The sequence below is a fragment of the Cupressus sempervirens genome, chromosome 3 (genome assembly GCF_028749045.1).
Source record: "Cupressus sempervirens isolate cs-2001-9-10 chromosome 3, ASM2874904v1, whole genome shotgun sequence".
Classification (NCBI taxonomy): domain Eukaryota; kingdom Viridiplantae; phylum Streptophyta; class Pinopsida; order Cupressales; family Cupressaceae; genus Cupressus; species Cupressus sempervirens.
The window spans coordinates 447,923,209-447,942,600 of record NC_143120.1 but is presented as its reverse complement, the minus strand read 5'-3'; the positions used below and the strand labels follow the sequence as shown (position 1 = coordinate 447,942,600).

The 19,392-nt window shown below is 34.7% G+C and overlaps 1 protein-coding gene across 1 annotated transcript in view; it reads right to left on the bottom strand.

Moving 5' to 3' along the window:
* Positions 1 to 1,051: 1,051 nt before the first annotated feature.
* The window catches only part of LOC149567000 (26S proteasome non-ATPase regulatory subunit 12 homolog A-like), a 46,938-nt gene continuing 28,597 nt past the window's right edge, over positions 1,052 to 19,392 (bottom strand). The window contains exons 7-11 of the mRNA XM_089820207.1: positions 18,358 to 18,457; positions 18,159 to 18,271; positions 3,472 to 3,625; positions 3,294 to 3,371; positions 1,052 to 1,710 (exon numbers count right to left, since the gene is read on the bottom strand). Of these exons, the coding sequence (XP_089676333.1) occupies positions 1,489 to 1,710; positions 3,294 to 3,371; positions 3,472 to 3,625; positions 18,159 to 18,271; positions 18,358 to 18,457 (667 nt within the window). The 3' untranslated portion in view covers positions 1,052 to 1,488. The remainder of the gene's footprint in view (positions 1,711 to 3,293; positions 3,372 to 3,471; positions 3,626 to 18,158; positions 18,272 to 18,357; positions 18,458 to 19,392) is intronic.

The window sequence follows — 19,392 nt, the reverse complement described above, 5'->3', positions numbered from 1 at the left end:
TCATTGTTAGTTTCAATTCCGTATGTTTCCAAATGTATCTAGAAAATCTGAATCAATAGTTTCAGCATTTTATATTTTCTCTTTCATTTTATATTTACAGTTTCACATTCTTTGGGCCTGTTATAGATATCCCTTCAAGTTGATTCCAGATTTTCATTTTCTGAATAAGTTTGGCAAGTACATTCTTGTTCAAGGAAATTTCATTTCAAAAAACATAAATAATTGAAATAGAATTCCAAGTAATAACATAGTTTTGAGATTCACTGCATCGGATGTCTATCAAGAGCTAAACTTATAAAGCAACGTATATAGACGAAATAGATATTGGACGACAAGACATAAAGGAGAATTTATGATATGACGAGTAATTTTCTACATGAAGTTGGACTACTACGCGTTTATATTTTGGCAATGGAGCATTCAACAGCAACAAATTTCTACAATAATCACAAAACGCACTTGTCATTTATCTACCATACAAGGTCAAAGAAAGTGTATTAGGGATTCTTTTATTACCCTTTCAAAACAGATGGTATAAACTGTTTCGTAACACATTGAAAAATGTCATTTTTGCACATAAAATAGAAGAAAAGTAAAGAGGAAATGCTATAGGAAATGAAAAATGCTGATATATAAAATGTATTTAACAGTGGAAGAATGCAGCAAAATAGAACAATAGAGACAAAATCTGCAAATAATGGGATTGATATGAACAAATTAATATGTGCTATGCTGTTCCTTCAATTCAGTCTAAATATGTTAATATGGTAGCCTACTTCTAAATATGCTAATATGTTAGCCTACTTCAATAACAACGAAGCTATTTTTCGCATTTTATATGAGAAGTAATAGTTCTATTTATGTTGAATGTGTTTTAAAAGTAGATTTACTCGGATCACTCCTCTAATGTAGATGAATTCTTGAATATTGGCATCTTGAAAACTATCGTCAGGATGTTCTTGATCACAGTAGCCAGCAGATATCTTACAGTACAAGAGTAAAAAAATTTAACAATTATCCTAGATCATGTAAGTAGGGTAAACATGATGTCTTGTGAAGTAAGAAAACATATTTGTTGATTCTTGCATTTTGAAGTCAGTTAAAAATAAATTTCATGTTACAAATTCCTTTAATCCTTTGATGAGGATAATAAGGGATTCAAATAAATAGAAGACTACCATTTCATAGAAGCTCAAAAGGTTATGAACTGACTCAGTTCCATCGGTACATGCAAATAATAGTAAGACCAAGAAAGTTGAAAAGTAGAAGCAAAAATAAGAACACATGGATGCTGTGTTCAAATTCATATAACTTTTTGGACTAAAATACCACCCTCCTCTCAGATGTTCTTGCTAGTAAATGTCTTCAATTAATGCCAGGGACAAAGAACACTGATTACTTCTTCTTGCTATGCTTCAAATGCTGAATTGATGATGGGAAAAAATAAGATTTTAGACAAATAATTGTTAAAATGCTTTATTTTCCAGTCTATTGAACTTTTAAAGCAGCCTTGTGGACCATTGTTTCCTTGTGGATTTGATGGCAGCTCTTCTCAACAAGTTCCAGCAGTTTTTCTATATTGACAGACCATGAGTTGAGAATTTCATTGCTGTCTTGAGCGGTCCTGAAACTTACAATACCAGCAGGTCTATCAACCTTTGCCACCAAAGTCTTCAAAACGACCATGTCAGAGAGATGTTTTTCTGTTTCCTGTACACATTAATGTTACATCAGTCAGTCTCTATGTATTGATCTGTCTCCTATAGACGAGTACCATAGGAAGACAAAAATGAAACTGAGATTGTTATCAACAATACTAGTAATTCTTGACGGATAGTTACAATAATACTTGACAAATCGAAGGTTATGACAATAGTTACAAAATGAAGGAGTTCATCTTAAGTGGTGTTTGATTGGAAGACGACTGCCTTGGTGACTTTGCACCAGCATGAGTAAGATGCGAATTGGAGACAGAAAAGTCGGATACCTTGAGGAAGAAAGTTTGGGAGAAATAAATCGGCTGATTATGTCAGTGAAACAATATGCTATTTAAAGCTCACATACATGAAATAAATGATAATCAAGTAGAAAACCTGTTAGCCACCAGAATACCATGAAATCCAAATGGTATTATACCAAACAGTACAGGCACGCCAAATACAAACAAATAAATTACTTAACATGGCATTGCTACCAGAGCTCCTAAAAATAGTTCAGAAATGCAAAAAACAAATAAATGGAATCAGAGTTAAGAAGAGAAAAAAAGATGCCAATAAATTTTTTTTTAAAGGATGAATGCAATAGACTGTGCACATATTAGAGGTTCAAAACAGGGAAAAGGGATCATAACAATGCAAATAATATTACAGCCTCATCTATTATAGGAAGGATCAGAGAAGAGAATATCGGAGATTCCTTTTCTCCTGTAGGGCTCCACATGGATGATATCTAGAGACCTAATTTATCTACAAGCACCATGCCAAACGTACTAATTTTGACAATTGCTGGAATATACTGTCTAAACAATTAAACTAGTTAGAAGTGATGGTAATCAATAATCAACAAGTATCTCTTTGAAAGATAGATATGTTCCCAAATTAAACTTGGCTAGCAGATTTCATGTTCATGTTCAAAATCCTAAAGCATAAAGATGATAGCCAAGTACATCACCACATATACCATCACTGCAACCTACGATAGAATTAAGATATACAACACAAGTTCTAAAGCATCTTAAAAATCTCCATGACACCATACCAAACACTAAAACTCTCTGGAGGAAGCTCACCAAGGCTAACAGATATTAAACACAATTTGAAAAACCTTGGACTCCACTAAACAAGACACATGAAAGTTTATCCCGCTTTTCTTGGAGGGTTTAATATGAGCATCTATCATAAGCATCGGCTAAGTTTTCATGAGACGATTGATATTGAAAAGGATATGTATCTGAACAGATCACAACTTTGTTATCCAAACAACCTGAAAGCTGAAGGATATAATAGCTCTGAAAAGCATGGCAATGTAATTATATAACAAATATTAACGAATGAAATCTGATCAACTGATATAACAAATATTAATGAATGATTTCTGAGTAACTGATACTAAATAAAATTCCATATAAAAATCATACAGACATGCTTACACAGCCAAGTGTATAATAATACATCATCTGAGGTAATCTTACAATTTCCAGCTTGTGTTTCTATGAATTTATAGAATGAATAATAGCAATTCAATTAAATAGAATCTCTATCTAAATTACAATTTCAAGGATATAAGCAACCAACCTGAATGCTGAGGCATAATAACTCAGCAAGTCGTGACAGAGTAATTCGAGAATAATACTTTGACACAACTAAAATGTTCTGCATAAATGGCAAGCCAGACAAAATGAGAATAATTAATGGTCAGGATAGAAAATATATGCAGTGTCAATATCATATAGCAGGGCAATATTATGCTTACATGTTCAATGACACGCTCTCTAAGGTGCTCGGCAGCTGTATCACCTAGAAACCCTCCTGGCATATTTGTTTCCTGCTCAAATTCAGTTTGGTACACTTCCCAAAAGGGCACCCATTGTATCACTTCCATTGTAACAAAGTACTTCAACAATGCACTGCATCCAATTGATGTTCACACAGAAGCCCAAGTTAGATACAAGTGATCGTTCTGGAAAGAAAGTTTATAAAGGGGGGGAAAAAACAATTGGAAAATGACACATAAAAATTTGTATGTATACTTTCCACAAAGTGGAGAGAAGCTTTAAACAAAGCATTTGTATTTATACTTTCCACAAAATGGAGAGACACATTAGACAAAGAGCTTGCTATAAGTTCTCCTGTATAGTGTACCTAAACTGAGTAAATCAAGACTGGCTTGGAAACGAGATGAACAGCTACCCATAAACAGAAGGTATAAATTCAACAAGAAAGACACCCATCAACTCTACCCATCTTGTCACTACAACTATTTAAGCAAGACTGCAACAGAATCAGTCCATTTATTACAAAATTTAAATTCTTTCCCATCAGATATATAATGACAATTCAAAGCTTATATTCCGAAAATTATATTATGTATCAACTTGGACTAATGCCACAAAACATCAAGCAGGACATTCCCAAACTATCCAAAAAAGCTAAAAACCTTTAAACCTGGACACCCCAACATCTAAACGTAAAATTGATGTCACAGAAACAGACAACTAAAGCAGCAACTGGAAGCATATTTCTCTATTAATCATTTCACTGCTCTAAACAATTCTTTTCAAAGCATCAAAAATGCCCACTTTAGTGTCTCACGAATAGCAAAAACTCAAATCACAGTGTGACAGGGATTATGATTCAATTCACATGGTATTCCTATTTAGCACTTCGCAAGAGGTTTACAGCCCCCCCTCATCACTATGAGGATGAGTATATGAAATTAAAGCAATTGTATCTCTAGAATTTCATGTTCAAGGAATAATTCATGCAGCTGCATGAAAACATTCTTGAACAATACAAAGTACTCAAATATATAAGCAGGCTACGCCTTCAATTTGTTTAAAGCCAAAAGCAGCTCTCTTCGCATGAGAAGCGACTTAAAAATACACTACACAAGGGTAAAAGTTCTCTAGCATAGAAGCCACAGGAGAACTCAAAGCCACTCATAAAAATTCTAAATCTGCAACATCATTTGCACCAAACAAAGACGAGAAAGAAGAAATACAAGTGATAAATAATACCATAGTCATCACATCCATCACCTCTCATTGGGCAAGTCATGTCAAATCTCCTGCAATTCCAAGAGCCTAATCAAGAGACATAATTTCTCAGCAAAAGCATCGCAACAATTGATATTCAAAGGAACACAAATGTCTCTTCCATGATACGCTAATGGATTGTCATAAAACTGCCAAGCTATGAGGAGCTGACCAAGCCAGGAAACAACTTAATAAAATAATAACAATAAATAAAACATTAAAAGAGAAGACATGATTTGAGAACAAAACAATTTATTTAGCTTAATAAAGATAAGAATAAAGTGCCGACCATGGTAAAGGACAGCAATTAATTTGAAAAAATGTGCCCCTTGCCAAATGCAGGGGTGTCTCATTAAGGGGTAGAAGAAGGAAGGTGAAGTCATCAAGAAAAATAGAAAAAGGGTTCTGAACTCTGAAGTGAATGCAGAACACAGCAAGTGAGATCAGATCTGATAAACAATGAATTAATCAGGGAGAACAATTTAAGGCAGAAAGGAGGACACAATCGATTGAATGAATGGCAGAAATAATTATTAAAGAAGCACAGAATTCAAGAACATTGATCTAGAAAAAGGAAACATAAAAAGAATATAAGGATCAAACCAAGCAGCTATAAATAGAGTATAAGCAGCAGCAGACATTGACGAAGTTATAAACTGATATAAGGAATCAGATAAAGATTACTGAATACCATCCCTGTGGAGACCAGATGTCGATGGAAGGAGGAAGAAAGAACAGAGCATAGCAATTACAGATAAAGGGGACAAATCGGAAGGAAATAAGGAAGTGAATATTTCAAAATAGAGAAGAGATAATTTATTACTCTCAGGACAGCAATGAACAGTGGGGACTCAAGCCTTATGAAAGGCAGTGACCTCTTACCCATAAAAGAGAACATTCCAATCATTCAAGGGTAACTTATTAATCTTCACTCATGAATCCATTGAAACAAATCCTTTGCTGATCCATAAATCATTATTCCCTTGAGAGATCAAGCAAAAAAACAATCATCAATCCCACGTCAATCATCACCATCTTGGGATCAAGAAAACAGATAATTTAGCACTCAAACATCACCCTATCAAATAAATATTCATTCAATCATCATCCACCAATGTATAAAACTAACACTATATTGTCACTCTTCATTCATCTATTCACGATTCCATAATCATAACTCACCAATATCTTGAATCATCAAATTAAAAGAATTAATTCAACAATAATTGAAGAAATAGCAAAAACAATCATATCTACATCAAGGCTATCTTTTATGATCTCTTAAATTATTGTAGTATGAAGAAGTAGCTATGCAAATATATTTATGTGGATTATACATAGAAGTGAGTATATGCGTTTACATCAGATTTTGTGCAACCAATGTATGCTGAATCCCTATATCTATGCATTTATCAAAACAAATATTTCTGTATAATAGAAGTGGTCATGTAGAATGAAACAAGGTAGTGCAAGGAGGGGGTGAATGATTAGTCTCTAGGCATTCTGCCTCATAAAGATTATAAAGGACCACTGGTTAAAGACCATAAGGCCACCTCATAATGATTATTAAAGACTACTGGTTAAGGACCATCTGGGGCCAAGGAGGATAAAATCTTGCGCTTAGACTTAGAGTCGAGGGTAATCTAAGGGCACCCTATTGCAGCTCCCCTACTCTCCCCACATTGATCAATTGTTGAAGTGAACCAAAAGGGATCCTCAATCATAAAAGGTGAGAGGTTGACATGATAGAGAGCAGTGGTGTACAGCACTCACTAGGTACACCACCTCATGATGATGGTTAAGAGCCACATATGGCCATAGGGGATAATGTATGTTGTTGGGCCTAAGGTGGAGGATATTTGGGGCACCTCATCATGTCTTCCATCACAACCCTCGTTATGGTTGAGCTCCTAACTAATCATTGTGATTTGTGGTGTAGATCATCATATATATGTATATATGTAATGTCCCCTTCCTAAAATAGAATTTAATAATAAATATTTACAAAATTAAAGCATAAATAAATAATATAATTACAAGAAATAGTAATAACTACTAATAGTTAATTATATACCCCAAATATTAATAATATATAATTCAATATAACATCAATATGATATCAATCGGACATCAATACAATAATATTAATTTTACTGATATCCATTCCTAATATTATTTCTTAAAACTAATAGCAACTGATATTATATATGCTATGTTAGTTCTAACATGGCTTAAAGATATGTGTTATTAACAGTGATAGAAATCAAACAGAGACAAAGATGCCTTCTGCTAAATCTAGTCAATGATTAGATAGAGTATTTAGAAAATTAACAGTGACAATAAATGGACGAAAGAGATGATCAATACAGCAATCTAGTCAAACATTGTTTCATAAACTTGGCCAAACATGGGAAGGCAGAAAGAGTCATTACAATTGCAGCACATAGAAGTATCGAACCAAGCCAAGACTTTCAGAATTGTGTCTGTTATCATATAATGCCGAAGGCAGAAGCAAATTATTTAGTACTCATCATACATACTGATGTAAGAGAAGGGGCATGCATCGTTATAACTTATAAGCAAATGCTTACTCAACAATGAATATAAGGTATCTATAAGCATGCCTTGGTGATCCAAATAGAATAATGATTAATCAATAAAACGGAAGGCTAAACATAAATTAGAGAATATGTTAACCGGTAAAAAGTATTTATTTGAAGGAGATGGCTTATAATGCAAGGGATGTGGTTCACTTCATACAAGATAATCTATCACATGAAAGAAGATGTCCTTTGGAATTCTTGGAATATATATTGAAGATCAATTCCATTCTCAACAGGGATAGAAAATCATAGCATATAAATAAATTAACCACTCTTCACAAGAACGAGATCGAAGGATAAGAGAATATGGGAGGATTATATAGGAAAGACAAATTATTTAGAGGAAGCTACACGTATATTGACAGGTTACTAAATCTGTATTCAGCGTCTGGAAACAAGTCTGACAGCCAGAACACATTGGATAAAGAGTCAATAGTAATTGCACAGAATTATTTATATTATATTAAATGTATACATATATATAATAAAGAGTCTTTATATAGTCTATTACATACATTATATGTTAATAAGGATGATATACATACATATAAATGTAAAGAATCTATATATAGTCAATTATATACATTATATGTTAATAAGCATGAAATCAGAAAAACACACACACAGATATATATATATATATATATATAGAGAGAGAGAGAGAGAGGCATCTGTCAATAGTAATTAAACAGAATTATTTATATTATATTAAATGTAGACAAATATATAGAATAAAGATTCGTTATATAGTCTATACTCTATTATGTACATTATATGTTAATAAGGATGATATCCATACATACACACATGCATATAAATGTAAAGAGTCTATAGTCTATTATTAACATTATATGTTAACAAGGATGAAATCAGAATTATATACATGTATATATATATATATATATATATATATAAAAAGTCATAATCATATCTATCCATGTTCAAATTCTTTACAATTTAGTACCAAAGGAGGAAGGGACTGAAGTGTTTACAATGAGAGGCCTGTCTAAATCCAGCCAATAGGTTAATTCCCAAGATAGGTAAGATCGGCGATCCTGGGCCCCTTGCAAGTATAGTACCAAGATAGGATAAGGGCTTGGATGTGTAAACTTTGAGGGAACCTATTGTGAACGGTATCTAAGCAACTTGGTTACACCCTAATCTTCTACTTCTCAGACTGAACTGGTAATAAGGGTAGCATGGACCATAAGAATCGCAAATAATAAGATTGCTTAGTATATTTGGTGTTTGTATAACTTTTCTTACTTCTGATTATGGTATAACGTAGTTTGGTTTAATATGTCTTAATCAATTCAGTTCAAGCCTTAAATATTTTAAACATTGGCTAATGTTAGCCTAAGTCTTGCAAGGGACATTACAAATGGTATTAGAGCTTTAATCATGTCATCTTGCAGGGTAAAAGATGAAACAAGGAATCATTCTAACCAATAAGAAGGAATCTAACCGTACATATATTGTGTATACTTTGTGTAGGCTTCATGTCTTCATATATTTCTGTGCATATTCCATATTTTCAAGCATACGCCCCATGTGTGGTTTTACTTTTGCTTGATCTAGAATAACTAAAAAACTAGAGTGAATCCAAAGATATGAATTTATTGACAAACATTGGGCAATCCAATGTGTTTTGAACTACACACTTACTCTAAATGTATTTTATGCACTCCGTTCATATGCATACCTTGCGCTTGCTTCACAACTATTGAACATCATTCATGCTTTTTGTATTGCTTCATGATTGGTATTTATTGCTGGCTTCATGTCTGACATGTATTTGTGTACAACTCATCCCTTACACGTTTGGCGTGTGATTAAGTGTACTGCCTAGAAGCGTCCGATGTGTATTTTTTTACCTCGCATACATTATATGGTCTCCTGCTCTGTCTATTTATAATCCGTGTTCTATGTACATGTCTTTTGTGTATTCACAAGCCCCGTGGCTTACATACATTTGTGCCTTCATCATACCTATGTATTTTGCTACTTCATGTTGTATATGCTGCGTGCATGCTTCATGCCTTGGGACCATTTCATGTGTATCCCTCACATGCTACATGTATGCTTAAGTGAATTCATATGTATTATGTATACTTCCTGACTTCAGTATTTTCATTTATATACTCATGCTTTATGTGCTATGTGCAATCAAATATGTGCTTCCTGACTCGAGTAAATTCATGTTCTACGTGCATTGACATGTATGCTTCAGGATAAATGAATTCATGCCTTGCATGCTATGTGTATGCTCCATGATTTAAAGAATTTATATGCCTACTTCGTACTTCATTTGCTACATGTATGCTTCATAACTTGAGTGAATCCATGATATACTTCATATGCTCACATAGATGCTCTGTGACTTAAGTGAACTCATGCTTATGCACTAAGTGTATTTACTTCATGACTAACTGTATACTCCATGCATTGCAGGTAATTCATGTCTATGCATCTTCTGTAAATTCTGTTGCTTCATGTTTGTAGAGTTTTCAGCATGAGTGTGCATGCTTTCCTATATGCCTTACAATTGATGGTTTTCAACATGTCTACTACATGAATAACTTCATCATGATTAATGTGTTTATAGCATATACGCTTCATGATTGATGTTTTTTCCGCATGTTTACTTCATGAGTACCTCTCTCATATATGCCTTGGTCTTAAGTGTATTTATTCTTCTGTATTCTTTGTGATTCATGCCTTGCATAATTGTTTTACATAGGTGCTGCATGCCTTACATGCATTACTTCATGCCTTCTTGCCTCATGCATATTCGGGTGTATACTCCACGATCTTTGTGCATTGATGAACAATTCATGCCTTATGCGCATATTTCATTTTTTGTGTGTTTGATTCATGACTAATGTGGTTTCAGCATTAATTACTTCATGAATCTGTGTGGTGCAGGGCCCAAGGTCCTAAACAAGGTGGTCAAACACCAATTTCGGATAGATTAGGAGGTCAATAAGTGTCCAAGATGACACAAGACAATAAGGCAATTTCAAGCATCCCTAGAATGCATTTAAGCATATTTCTTGCATGTTGTAATAAGGCTTATGGGCAAGTCAAACGTCAGTCAACATTGGTCAATGCTATGAGTTGACCAAAAATCTTCATTTTCATGATTTTTTAGTATTCTTGCATGATTCATTAAGGGTCCGTTTGGTTCGTGGAATTTTAAAAACCTGGATTTCTACAAACCTTGGTTTAGCCAAATCAAGGTTTTGTATATCTTCATTCTGATTTTTGGGATTTTACTGAAACCGTTTGTTTCACTTGGAAGATGTGTGTGAAGACACATTTTTATGCGTAAGCTTGGAGTTGAAGGCAAATTTCAAAAAGTAGTCCAATCTATTGTTTTTACACTCCTTAAAAACCAAAACCAGGTTTTGATTTTCAATTCCTACTTTTTTAGGAAGTTGGAAAACCTGGTTTTGAGGCAAAATTGGAAGAACCGTATGCTAATTCTATTTTGCAAATTTTGAAACAAACAAACAAATTTTCAAATATGGGTTTTGAAAAAGCCAATTTCTATCATCTTCCAAGAACCAAACGTACCCTAAGTTTTGATAGGCATTTGAAGTCATTTGTTTGGAAATATGGAAAAGTTGCAAAAATTGTCAAAAAAGTTGTCATGCAACTTTTCTTGCAAATTTGGAATGTCAACAGTCAGATTGTTGCTTTGATCGATCATGTAAGGATGAATGTAAGGTCAAGAGGCTTGGCCTATAAAATCTACAACCTAGGAAGGGGTTGGAATGTGTTGTACAGAATTTGAATCAATAAAGCAATTTTTTGGTGGTAAACTATGTAGAGACAGTGAATACAACCTTGAGATCTTCTTGCAGAGTGACAATAAGTACATGTTGTGATTGTGGAAAGTTGTGTTTCGGTTTACTTGTGAATGTATTAATTAGGTTTGGTCGTGTCGAATAAGCTTGTATCTCTTTCGATTTTATTTGTGCTTGTTGCTTAACCTAGTCTACAGTTAGGGTTTTAACTACAATGAAGTCTCCCTCCTAATCCCCACAGTGAAAAACCCTAGTTTTTAGTGTATGGAAGGGGTATAGGATGGAGATGTTTATTTTGCCACCACCCACCCATCTGATGTGCTTAGCGTGCAGACAGTCAGAGTTAACACTGCGAGAAGCACAAGGATAGCCATGGGAGCTTGAGATTTGGAATATGGTAATGTGGAAGAATGTCCTAGGTGATGGAAGAAGAATTTTTGATGTGGGTTTCAAATTTGAAGGCTTAGAAGCCCGAACTGTGTTATTAAGCCTAACTGGCCTTAAACTAGGGCTCGAGAGTTAAGGGGTCAGGAGAGTCAACCCAAAACCCATCTTGTGAAGTTTGTTAGGTCTTCATATATCATTAGAGATTCTGCAACTGGTTGGGTGAGTTCTATGGGAGGATTTAGAGTTTGGTGATTGTTTTGGTTGGACAAGGCTACTACGAAAGAGCCCCTATTAGGCCTCCCAAAGCAACTTGCTGTTTTGGCTTGGAAGGCAGTCCAAAACCTATCAGAGGGTTATGAAACTTGGTGAAATGGTGGAAAAGAGTACAAGGAGGTGTAGTGGAGTCTGAGATCCTGGAGGGTGCAAGGGAGTGAGTTGTGGAGAAGTTTTGGTTGCCCTTTGTAGCTTGAGGCTACTTCAAAGATAGAGATGGTATTGTGAGGTGAAGTTGGTGTGTTGAGGAAACCAATCGCCACCACTCTAATCTTGAGTAGGTCCTAAGGAAGGATATTAGGATATCCTAGTGTTTTACACCCATTACTTGCATCAGTGTGCCTTCCTAAAAATGTATGCACTTCATGTTTGATATATCTCCAAACAAACTTAAATCATACGCGTTTTACAAGTGTTTCAATAGCTACGTTATTCATTCCAAGATGGAAGGCGTATGCTTAATTTCTATCTATGAAAATGACTTATAAGAAATACAAATAACATAAGGACTATTGAGCACAACTATAATGTATGATAGAGAGGTGGATTACAGATGGGACTCCATAATTACTCAATCACTGATTGAGTACAAGCAATTTTTGGGATGGGTGGATTGTAATGTCCCCGTTCCAAAATAGGATATAATAATAAATGCTTACAAAGTTAAAAAATAAAGAATACATAAATAAACAATAGAATATAATTTTACAAAAGGGCAATAACTAGTAATAACTAATAATCTACCCTGAATTTTAATATTATAGTATTCAATATAAGATAAATACAATGTTACACAGGTACTCGCACCCCCCTCCCAAAACTCGTAGTACCCATCCTCGAGACGTCTTTGCACCAAGTACCCCAACCTCCGTCATTCTGCAACCATGTTGTTGCTAGTATAGGGACTTGGATTTCTACTTGAATTATTGCTTTTTGAATGTTACTATTGGGTATGTAATATGTTACTATATTGAATGTTCAATGGTTCTAGTTCATGTTGCAATTTGGCTATGCTCAAGTATTTTAATTTGATATGTTCTGCTAAAACATCATTTCATAACAAGCATTTCAAGTTCTATATGTATACTATACAACACTCCTCCCTGCCCCGTCCTCCCCCTGCCACGTCCTCCGCTTGCCACCCTCCCCTGGTCATCCCCCGTTGTCCCGAAAATGAGGCCCATTTTCCCCCGTCTTGAAAACTCATTCCAACATCCCGTCATCCTGACACACCCTAGTACTAGGGTAACATTGGATAAATATGATATCAATATAAAATCAATATAATAATATCAAATACTAACATCCAATCCTAATATTATTTCTTAATACTAATAGTAACTACTAATAATATATGCTACTCAAAGATGTGTTATTATTTCTTAATACTAATAGTAACTGCTAAATATATATGATACATTACTTCTGACGTGGCTTAAAGATATGTGTTAATAACAGCTAAAGAAATCAAATAGAGGCCAATATGCCTTGTGTTATATCTAGTCAATGGTTAGATTAAGTATTTAGAAAATGAACACTGCTGATAATTGAACGAACGAGATGATCGATACATCGTTTCATTAATTTGGCCAAATATGGGAAGGCAGAAAGACCCATTATAATCGCAGCACATAGAAGAATCCAACCAAACCAAGACTTCCATGATTATGTCTGTCATCATCATGTCAAAGGCAGAAGCAGATTATTTAGCACTCATCATACATGCTGATGTAAGAGAAGGGGCATGCATCATTAAAAGCAAACGCTTACTCAACGATGAATAAAAACTAAGCGCTTACTCAACAATGAGTAAAAACTAAGTTACTGGTTTGAATTCAGTTCCAAGTCTGGGTACAAAGGACCAATTTGCTAGGACGGCAAAATTTGGAAAAGGTGTTTAGCATCGTTTGTGTTCATTAGTAAAAAAAACATATAAAAATTGTATAGACACATACACACACACATACATATTTATGAAGCCTAGAAGCATGAGTTAAGATTAGAACGTCACATAGTATCATTAAAACATTGAAACAACAAAAACTAGTATTGAGTGCATCAGGAATCATGATCATACCATCATAGCATCAGATATTTCAAGTTCAACGCCAAAGATTCACAACATAAAAATTAAATCATAACATCAAGTTCAAGTATCACTGTTTGAAGTTCAACTAATGGATGAAAATTTATTGATATTCTTCTTCTTCATCATCTTCTTAATCTTCACTTTTAAGTCTTAGGTGGTCTTAGCCTCTTAGGTGGTAGCAATTTTCAAGTCCCCAAGTCCGAGAATGAGTTTGAGCAATTTTGGCTTGATGGGAAGTAATGTCTGTTTTGGTGTGAGCAAGTGTTGAGCAGTCTCCCAGAAATATAGATTGAAACCATGTGATTTGTGAGGAGTTAGAAACATTACAAAATCCTTGTTCCAGCTTCAATTTGTCCTAAAAAAAAAGGACAAGTTGTGGGAAATAACATTGCTGAAAGCATGCTGAATCCTGAATTTCGGCTAAGTCTGAAATTTTTTGAAAAGCCCCAAAATCTGGAAACTGCATTTTAATTCTTATGAAGCTGAAGCCTATTTCAAACATTTGTACAAATATAACTTCAAGTATAACTTATACTGAAATGTCATATTTGTATAAATCCTCCTGCCCCTGAACTGAAACAATGACTAGGTTCAACATTAGTTCAACCAGTTAGTGACTGCTCCACCAGGGTACGAGTGGCAAATGGGTTGGTTTGAACTGGGTGGCTGAAAATCGAACCCTGCCCGGACCAGAAGACGAACTATACAAGAACCAGGTACCAGTTCCAAATTCTGCTGGTCAGGTAGGCATTACAGCGAACTGGGTGATTAAGAATATAAGGTATCAATTAGTATGCCTTTGTATCTCTAACTATATTTTGCTCTTCGTATCAGTTTGGATTTGTCAATTTAAGGCAAAATATAAGGTGATCCCAGAAAGGGACAGTAATGTATTTTCAAGTAAGCAATAAAATCCAGGCAAGACACAATCATTTGTGACGTCACATGATTGGAAGCCTATGGCATATTACTTAGGAGGCCATGCATATGACAAAGATGGTATTTACTATTTATTAAAGGAAGTTGCGATGGTGGAGTGTACATGTTTATGATTGCTACATCTATGTTTGCAAGTCTTCAACAAAACTGAAGTAGACATAGTATCTACCAAACAATGTTGCAAAATCATTTCAGATACACAAGAGTTTATGCTTGTCAGATTCACCCAAAGGCTTCTTAGGATGAATGCAAGTGTGCGGTGGCAGAAAACAAGGGTAAACAAGCATTATTACGATAGCAACAACTCGAAGAAACATCAACAATACAAGGATATCTTTGAGGAGTTCAAAAACTTCCTACCCAATGCACAATGCAACATGAGATCAATTTGGTTCCCAGATTTCCTAAATCAAAATTTCCTCTTCCAAATAGCCCTGTGTAACACATCCATTTAGGAAATGATAATATTAAATCCCAAAATTAGTAGTTGATTGATCAAGGCAGTATCACACCCAACTCTTATCCATGTGACAGCCCTATAGTTCTTACATGAAAGATGGATGGGCACCATCTGCCTCTACATTGACCATCTGTTGTGTCCCCAATATGGGGGATCCCTAAATCCATCAGAAAATCATCTTATATGACCTCACAATATTCTGAAGATGCCGATCCAGAAGAAAAGATGTCAATCAATATTTCTGCATAAACCAATATTATATGCACGGTTGTTATCCTCTTAGTATAATTCAGAAATAAGGTGGAAAACTAATATGATGATTGGTCTATTAGAAATATACATATTAATAAAAATCAGCAATATGCTTAATAAGGGAGGTGTGAATTAGTGTTAACAAGGTGTGATTAAAAAAAAGGATGCAATTTAATTAATGGGCACACTGGTTTTCTAAGAGATACAAGCTGGGCACATTAAGGTGGAAAACTAATATGATGATCGGTCTATTAGAAAAATATATATTAATAAAAATCAGCAATATGCTTAATAAGGGAGGTGTAAGTTAGTGTTAACAAGGCGTGGTTAAAAAAAAGGATGCACTTTAATTAATGGGCACATTGGTTTTCTAAGAGATACAAGCTGGGCACATCTCCTCTGCTTGAATGTAAAGGTATCAAAACTAACAATCAAGAAAGGCATTGGATCCTAAGCAAATTAAATCTAGAGCAATAACTCTTAAGTGTTTGAGTAATAATACCTATAAATCATGTAAGTATCAGTTCAGAAAATGAGCAGCATGGTGTATTCTCATTTATGATTTCTTATGATTGATTCTTGCTTATGAATAACATGTATATATATGATACTATTATTGTGTGACTTCCATCTGAAGAATATAAGCATATTTTGTGTAACTCGTATATGTTTGCTTGTTCATTATGATAGAGATCTCTAATCATAGGAGTATAAAGGTGGAAACAGAAAAGGGGAATGATTCTGGACTCCTCACTAGTTACACTCCCTCACGAAAGGCAAGAGCTGCATGAGGCCAAGAGGAATAATAATCACCTCTTTGGCCTAGGGTAGAGGATAAATGGATTATGGGCTCCTCACTAGGTAAACCCCCTCATATGGATAGAAAGTTCCACGTGACGGCAAAAGAGATAATGGTTGTATCTTGGGCCAAATGTAGAGGATTAAAGGATTATGGGCACCTCACTAGGTATACCCCCTCATATGGACGGCAAAAAGCCACATTGGGCCAAGAGGGATAATAACCAGCTCTTGAGCTTAGGGTAGACAATTAATGGATTAAGAACACCTCACTAGGTACACCCCCACAAATGGATGGCAAGAGCGACATGAACCCAAGAGAAGTAATAATAGGCTCCTAGGCCTAGGGTACAGAATTTATTAAGGTGCACAAATACGCCCCTTATTCTGCCTCTTTTATAATTGGATCCAATCAATAAATTAAATATATATTGCGGTGAATTTTATGTTTTTAATCCTAGTTGAGATTATCTATGTTTTTTATATCTCTAAATAGGAAGATCTATCTTGTGGATTATGTTTCAATGATTTCCTAACATATTGCAGTATGTCAACTGGGTACATAACATTACTAATTCTATTTTACTTGCAATTGTAATTTAGGGTAAAAACTAGGGCATCTACAAGAATACACAATGATGAATCAGTGTCCCTTGCCATACATCAATAACCTCTTGGACCAACTCCATGGTCCACATTACTTGATTGGGATCAACTTGAAGTTAAGATATCACCAACCACTAGTTTACCTTAAATGTTTGAAAAGTAACATTCAAAACCACAAAATTGTAAAAATGGATGGTTATTTATTTTCAACTACCCACCATGCACCTGATGAACAACATCCTATGAAATGCCAACTCCTTTGTTATCATCTACATGGATGACATTCTCCTCTTCAACAAGGAATGAGAGGAACACGTGGAGCATTTTTGTGTATCCTAGACATCCTACACCACATAAGTTGCAAGCCTCAGCCAAGTTTAGCAAGTTTACCTATAGCAATATGCAAATCCCATATCTAGGCCACATCAACAATTGTGTGAGTATCCATGTAGATCTACAGAAAACCAAGATGATTTAATACTAGCCAGCTCCACGCAATGTCATCAAATTACACGACTTTCTCAAATTTTTACATGACGTGGTCAATCAGCCAAATCATGCATGCCAAAGGTAATGTTCACTTGGACCACTACATAATAGCACTCTCAAGAACCTCAACCATTGTCTCTATACAATGCTTGTTTCAACTCAACAATGCCTAACATTGCATACCCTCTTTAATATTCAAATAAATGCCAAACATTGCATACCCTCTTTAAGATTCAAATCAATGCTTATTTCAACTCAACAGTGCCAAACATTACATTTCTATTTTGTCAGTCAAGGGATCCATTCATTTTCCAGTGTCTAACTAGGATACCACAAAGTCCAATATAGTTGCAAAAACTCAAGAAGTTAAGAGTAACTGCTGATATTCACCCCTTTTGAAATAGTCAGTTTGAATGCTGGCTGTAACTTATTGAATCAACATTGAACATGGAAGTATCAAACATACCATATATTAAATAAGAGGAAAAAAAAACATCTGTGCAGTGAGTCAATGAAATATAATGAAGACAGTATGTTGGGTTTGCTTTGCTGCAAAGAAAATGATGGTGCATAGCTCCATCGGTCAACTGGCTAAGAAGGAAAGCAAAAAGGATACACAAAAGACAATATGAATTATAAGTGTACAAAGAAATAAAGGTAGCCAGTAAGACATAAGGATAGAAAACCAAAAGATAAATACCGAAATTTTGGAATTTCAGACAGCTTCTTATCTTCAAGTGTGGCATTAAGAAGACTTGATTGCATAGGATCATAGGGTGCTAATACAAGGTACCAGCAGATTTTTCTCAATACCTGCAGTATCATTGTGAGAGGAACAAGAATGAGTCCCAAATCGCCACGATACCAGATCTTATCAGAAATTAAAAATTCCCACTTACAGGAATCCATTGAGAAGGGTCTTCCTTCACTGCAGGTATTTCATAAATTGACTTATAGCTGCGGCAGATTTCCAAATAATCATTACTGTGAGAGTGATACCTGTAGGCAAGGTAACATTGTAATTTAGTTAAAACAGATGTTAGGACTTCATAAAGCTCTCCAAACAATGCTTTGGTTTTCCATTACAAAACATTCAGTTTAAAATATTAACCCCCAACAAATAATGTTATTGCAGCATAGAACAACATCAATCAAAAGAAAATGGGCTTCCGTAATTACCCTGGCAGTAGGGTTTGTATGCTGAACAAAAACTCGTTTAAAACAAAATAAAATGAAGATGACCTCATTGAGCTTGAGTCACAAGCTTAAACTACCAAAACTCAATTTGAAGTCTACAAAACAAAGCCTGTAGGACGTGTAAAAACCTCCAGACACACGCTGGACTCGGATTGAAAATAACCATGGGAGTAGGTCTGTATGATCATAAGATAAACCAAAACTTTATTTTAAACAGAACCTAAGAACAATTTGTCAATGATATACCATAAGCTTGATTCATTATGATTCAAGATTCAGCTAACATGTCTTCTTAATATATTTTTTCCTACTAAAACAAGCAAGTGATTAAAGATTTGTTCATTTCATTCCATATTTCATTTTGAGATTCAGACTCAAGTATTCTTATTCCTCGTGATCATAGAACAAATGAAGAGGAGATGAACTTATTTCTCAAACAAAACTACCTAATATTTAAGCTGGAGAACATCAATGTAATCGATAATTTTGCTCAAGTATGTAAAAGCAAGTTTGGTAGAAAAACGGACGAAAGAGAACCCCATGATGTGTTACTATTTAAAGATATTTTTCCAAAAGCTGCTGTTGTGTGCTATTTCAAACATCGGAAACTTCATTGTATAACATTAATCATGCTCTCTAGAGCATTTGGCATTGGAATATGATCACTGCTGCAATATAGGAAAAAAACAGTTGGATACTGAATTCACCAGGCCACTATAACAGACTTCACATTTTCG